Raw genomic sequence first — 6,565 nt, 5'->3', positions numbered from 1 at the left:
ATTACATTATCCAAGTGAAACAAAGGAAAGGACAGGTCCTAGTTTATAGCCAAACAGCCTCAGGACTTTGGCTTCTCATGTACATATTCCATTATAGATAAGAGCTACACATAAATAAATCCATCTGCTTGCATAATATTAGCATATGCAGGGGATTTTTAATAAGATTGGTTGAGGTTGTTGCCAGGGGCACTACTAGCATATTGTTGGAGAGGGCCTGATGTAATCTAAATCTAAATAAATCTCCTATTTGTAGCTGACTTTATTGCGTGTCACAAGCCCTTTTTATGTTGGCAGTTATAACGAAGATAAGCACTTTAGGCCATCATACTGCAGACGTCTTGCACTGCTTTAACCATAGTGGAACAAATTCACCGTTTCTACAATTAGAATCAGATACAATGATAAGTCTTGAATGATGTTTCTGCATTTTTCTTCTTGTTAATAAATGCCATTTGCAGCTCAGACCAACAATGAATTGAACTCTATTAAGCAAGTATTATGTGTATATCAAAACCTGATTCTGTTTCATTTATCAATCATGACAAACCTTAGTCAGGAGCTCTTTCTCAGTCCACTCCATCGTGGTCTGCATGCAGGTTGAACTGTAATATTATATTATATCTAATTATACCCAATTAATTGAATGTATATATGATGTGAAAAACCTATAAATAATATTTATTTCTTTTTAGATATTTTGGGGCTTCTTGGCCTTAATTCTGATATGACAATTAAAGAAAGACAGAAAGAGGGGGGGAGACAGAAAAAGGCGGGAGACAGAAGGGGGGGGCGGCATACGGCAAAGCGGTTTCCAGGTCGGAATTTGAATTGGCCATTGCAATAACAACAAAGTTCTAGTAATGTTACAGACTGTAGTTGACAGTATAGCAAGCAATTACAATATTCTCATGTAACAATGTATGACACAATGATGACCGGGCCAAGAGGCAGGTCGAGTACATAGTCAAAACCTAGATGCGTAAATGGTAAATGGACCTGTACTTTGTATACGCCCTTTCTAGTCTTCCGACCACTCAAAGCGTTTTTACACTACGTGCCACATTCACCCTTTCACACACATTTCACACAGTGATGGCAAAGTCCACTCGAACAGAAACTAACTTCATCATACACACATTCCACCACACCGATGCTATGCATCGGGAGCAATTTTGCGGTTCAGTATCTCGCTTCAAGGAACGTGGCAGGAGGAGCCGGGAGAACCAAACAACCTTCCGATTGCGGCGACGACCCGCCTCTGCCCTCTGAGCCACAAGCCGCCTAGATACAGCTAATGCAAAAAACAAAACAATATTAGACAGATTTAAACATCACTTAATATATACGGGTATGTACACAACAGAGAGATCTAATACTATATTCGCAGGAGATGGCAAATTTCAAAAACAAGTGTAATTGATCCGGGAAACATATCACATGCAATGAGTTTTGCTAAAGTGGATAATCAAGCAGTGTTCAGTTTTTGTGACTGTGACTTTTGCAACTGGTTCCAGTCCCTGGGAGCAACAAACTGAAAAGAGTGAGGGCTGAAAGAGGGACAAACTTTAGGAGTGTCCAAAGTTATAAATTTGGAAATTGTGGTTACTGTTGGAAATGCTGAGTAAAGAACCGAGATATGGAGGGGTTTCGCCAATGATAGTTTTATAAATGAACTGATACTAGTGGATCTGTGACACCTGGTGTGTAGTGACGGCCAGTTGGCTAGAGAGTACAGGTTACACTGTGTTACAATAGGGGCACATGTAACAAAGCGATGGCGGTATGGTAAAGAACGTCCAGTTTATGGAGAAGACTTTTGGAGGCAAACCTGTAGATTAAGTCGCCATAATCCAGGATTGGGAGGATTGTCATTCTGGTGTGTTTAGCAGAGAGGGTAAACGATGCTTTACTTTGATAGAGGAAATCAATTCTTGCTTTGACTTTGGAGAGCAGTGTGTTGATGTGTGTTTGAAAGGAGAGTGAACTGTTGAGCTAGGTATTTGTAGGAGGTGACAGATTTTAGTTCTGACCCATGCAAAGACCCATGCCAGGAGACAAGATATTCCTGAGCTGCTCAGCAATTCAGCCATCTTGGTTTTGAAGTTTTTGTTGCACTTACAACAGCTGGCCAGTGGGTGGCAGTGTATGGGGTGATGCACTAGCGTCCACTGTGGTAGCCTTATGTGCAACTATACAATCAAAGCCAAGGCAAGAAAAAAGTTTTTTAATAGCTGTCCACTGTAGTGCGTGCAATGCGTGAATCCTCTGTGTCATAGAGCTCCACTGTTGTCCTAAAACTAAAAAATTAAAAACACATCAATTAGCCACACTGCTGCACTGGCTGCCATGTTCCTTCATTTCAATGAAGACACATGTAGTTTATTAAAATGATTCCCAGAAATAACATCAAATAAATATTTTCCAGAGCACCAAATCTGTTGCTGAAAATAGTCCCCAACAAATGCACTATTTACTCCAGATTGAGTAATGTTTGCTAAAGACTACAGTTTTGGGAAATGGCTGAACCTTTTATGAAGTAATAATTCCACATTTTGTGAAATATGCTTAATTGCTTTCTACTGAACTCTTTCTTGGTGAGAAAAAGTCGGGTGAAGTGACTGTGTGGAGTGTTTTGGAGACTCTTTCAAGTTCTTTATATGTCATATGCACTATAGTGAAGCAGTTGCTGGCAGTGAAATTTTTGTTCTCAGGCTCCATCCAACATTCATAGAAAATGTATAAAATAAAATAAAAAGCCATACAATAGTTCAGAAATTAAAATATAATAAAAACTAATCAAGCATGTAAATAGAATAAAATATAAAATACAGTATACTGTGGTAGACTGGTAAATAGTAGTAATAAAATGCATAAACTGTAATGCAGACAGTGTGTTATGTAGTAAATGAATGTGCTTATTTAGAACCTGTTAAATGTGTTTGTGAGCACAGATGTGCAATTGATATTCTGCCCTGCAAAGGCAAAAGACAATAACTTGTAGCGTAGAACTAAGAAATTACATGCGTTACTGAACTAAATGGAATAAAAAAAGTAGTTTAACTACATTCTGCGGTAGCTTGCTGGTTGTACAAATATATTCATATTTGCATACTGATTCAAATAGTTAAAGTACCTATTTGCCATTTTTTGTGTAATTAACTACTGAAACTATAAACAAGTTTGGACCATAAAGGGAAAGGACTTATTTTTAAATGTTTACTGTACTATTGCATCTCTACTGTAATTGACCCCACTTTGACTAGCCCCGTATCCTTTTTCTTTTATCCTGACCGCTGTGAGCATGCCCAGGCAATGCATTGCACCACACACTGGACCTTTGTGTACCTTGACCTTTGTGGAGTGCATGTGCAAAAGGCCAGGTGTTCCTCAGGATTTGGATGACAGCCTAATGCACCAAGAGCGGTTACTGCATCCTTTTCCCATCAAAGTTTAGCTCTTAAACCAAATGTGGCCTCTATTGTATATACTGTCAGCAGGTCAGTATGCATGTTTATACTACTTATTTGATCTAATAGAGGACTTTGATCCAAATCCCTGATACAGTCTTATCTGATGTGCGAATGAAAAGGATTTGTCCAGTTCATGCTGGGACCAGAGCATTGTCTCCCTCCCTATTCACTCCAGTCCTCCACAGCTTCACACGTCTTTAGTGGTGATTTCAAATCTCAACTGGGTACAAGAAAAACCTTTCACTTTCCTTCCAGATACAATTCAAACACAGCTTGTCTGTGCACATAAGCAGCTTTTACTTGTAATTTGACGATAACTTAGTTTTGTAAGTAACATTCCTGATTAAGTACTTTTTATAAAAATGTTTAATTTAATCAGTTTCAAATATTTTTTTGTAGTTTTACTGTGATATTTCACAGCTGCCGCCATCGTTTGGGACTTGCTGATGTGGGTACATGTGGTTATACCAAGAGTACTAGAGGGAAGAATGTTGCAATTTTTTTTTTATTTTGACTCAGTAAAAGGCAAATTCAGTCTTCACTTTGACTCCTTTGTTACCCGTGCTTTTCCCTGTTGATGACAGTCACTGTCATATTAAGTATTTACATTAAATCAGTGATAAATGTGACATATTACACTCTGTGTTTTAAAGGCTAGTGCATAAAAGACACATTCAGTAGTGGTCCATGTGGCCTGCAAGGTTGTAATGAATGACTTACACGTCAATTACATCATCAAATAAAAGCACACATTTTCCTATCTAAGGCAGCTCCTTGCCCTTTGAAGGAATAAGGTGTAACCCTTTCACTTACTGAAAAACTACGTAAAAGATTAAAAGATTTCAGTTTGTGTAAATTCATCAGCCAGAACTATAGGAGAGATCACATTACCTTCATTTGAGCATCTTTACAGTGATTACTTGAAGCTGAAAATGCTGAGGAGAGCTGACTTGTTGACACAGTAATACTGAGAAATGCTGCTCTGAAAGTACTGTGTATTTTGGAACGCTGCCAAATTATCCTGAATAATTAACAACGAAACAGAGATACAAGCAACAAGCTGCTGCTGTCACCAGAATAAAGAAGACTCTAAATTCAAATGAAAGTCCCTTTTATTAAATAATCAATTAGTCTACATGAATTATAGATACAGATCAGTAGTGTCCATGAATCCATAAAAATATTCTGATCAAATTATATGTAAGCTAATTCCTGCTTTAAGTTTGAAAAAAATTAAATTTTCATTTTTGTAAAATGTGTAAGATTAAACACAGCTTGTAAACACAGCCAGGACATGCCCAACTCCCCTGTCCCAAATGTCCCCCATTCTCATATGGTTAGCCTACTGCCATATTTCTACAGTAGCCCAAAAGGTACAAACCAAACACTAGCTGTAAATATGGCTGTTAGTGTTTTTTCACATTTCATGGCACCGTAGTTGCGCCCTCGAGCTTGGAAAAAGGGGATGGTGATGCAAGGGAATTGCAATCTACTTTTTTGCACAATTAGTGGCCACCATAGTTTCTCATAGCGCTTTCAGGAAGAGGGTAAAATAAATGCAACTAGCCAATAGATGCCTAGATGCCACTAAATTGACTGACTAACTGACATATCCTGACTTTTAAACATTAGTGTTGGTCAACCTCCAAGAACATCCTCATTCTTCAGACTCCACTTCCTCAGTTTGTGACTCAGGTTTTTTTGTTATAAATATTTCATGACAAAAACTCTAGAAGCACATTATACAACTGTTCTCACAGTTGGAGTAGTTGTCGTAGTTATAGTATAGTAGAAATATTACTCATAAATCAATTTCTACAGATTCAGTCAACCCTCATCTTGTCAACATGATAAACACAGAAGAACCAGCGACTGGGGACCCCAGAAACATTATTAGTCATGTAATGAATGATGTCTGAAAAACTAGCAATAATTATTTTAAGAAAGTAGCAGAATAGTTAAATTGTATTTTGTGTAAAACTAAAATAGACTATCTGTATATGTCTCCTTGAAAATTACAGACTGCCCCTACATTCAGAACTGTGTGCTTTTGACTAGGGCCCCCTAGGAACCCAATGCATTGCTATTTTTGAAAAGCACAAATTAACACAGAAACAGAAAACATATGAAGCCATTAGGAACACACAATAAGAAAAATTGGAATGATAGAATAAAGCACCTGTGAGGAAGTATACCTCTGGGGTCTAGGGGTATCCCTGCCGGTCGGATGAGGGTTGATTCTTCTCTTGGGTTCTCCTTTGTGGAATTGTCTACTTTACTGACCTCAGCTGTGTTCTACTTTGCTCTGCCCTACACTACTTAACATAGTGCTCTTCTTCTCTACAATTCATTCATCATACATGTTATACAGATGAAGTATGGAGGCTCCAAGGACACAGTAGTCCAGTTTCTCTTCTACCAGCCAATCAGGTACCAGTGGAGAGAGACTGACTTCTTCCCCTGCTCAGTCACCTGTGGAGGAGGTGAGGTCGCTGTCAGTTGACAGTAACTCTAAACAAATGTCTCTGTGTTTGAATAATGATTTAGCATTGTTGTATATTTTATTGATCCATCTGTTGATATCTGCAACTTTTTCCGTTAACATACAGTTACACAGCCTGTGTCCGCTCTCCTCCCCAGGCTATCAGCTGAACTCTGCAGAGTGCACAGACATCCGATCTAACCAGACACTGCCTGAGCATCATTGTAATAGCTATCCTGAAAACACCAAACCTACACCGAAACTCAAGGAGTGCAACATGGACCCCTGCCCAGAGAGGTAGGGATCATCACAAGTTATATTTTCAAGAGACCCAACTCCTCAAATAATGCCAATAATGCTTAGTCAGCGGCCCTCTGTTTAACAATATGACACTGTAGGTATCCCTCAAGCATCATTTTTGAAGGCGCAGGGCTCCGCAGTCAAGTTAACAACAATAAATATGCAACATCCAGTCACTGGTGGTAGATTGGTTAGGGTTAGGCACAAAAACTACTTTGTTAGGGTTAGGAAAAAGGTCGTAAATTACGCTATTAACTATTTAAAAACAAGCCAAGAGGAGTTAAACATGAAAATCTAATAAAAATTGAAA

General features: G+C 38.5%; 1 protein-coding gene across 1 annotated transcript; it reads left to right on the top strand.

Moving 5' to 3' along the window:
• The first annotated feature begins 5,842 nt into the window (after positions 1-5,842).
• On the top strand, positions 5,843-6,256 carry LOC118343550 (ADAMTS-like protein 3). Its single transcript, XM_035682427.1, has 2 exons — positions 5,843-5,956; positions 6,114-6,256. Exons 1-2 carry the CDS (start codon positions 5,845-5,847, stop codon positions 6,254-6,256), a joined length of 255 nt encoding a protein of 84 aa, XP_035538320.1. The 5' UTR covers positions 5,843-5,844.
• Positions 6,257-6,565: the final 309 nt, after the last annotated feature.

The sequence above is a fragment of the Morone saxatilis genome, unplaced genomic scaffold, assembly GCF_004916995.1.
Source record: "Morone saxatilis isolate NCDOM2014 unplaced genomic scaffold, NCSU_SB_2.0 Contig11, whole genome shotgun sequence".
Taxonomy (NCBI): domain Eukaryota; kingdom Metazoa; phylum Chordata; class Actinopteri; family Moronidae; genus Morone; species Morone saxatilis.
This window is presented reverse-complemented; position numbering and strand designations above follow the sequence as displayed.

Excerpts from the sequence above, each read along its gene's own strand:
- LOC118343550 (XM_035682427.1), top strand. The coding sequence starts at position 5,845 with ATGAAGTATGGAGGCTCCAAGGACACAGTAGTCCAGTTTCTCTTCTAC. Across the intron at positions 5,957-6,113 it reads CTCAGTCACCTGTGGAGGAG|GCTATCAGCTGAACTCTGCA; the intron begins GTGAGGTCGCTG and ends TCTCCTCCCCAG.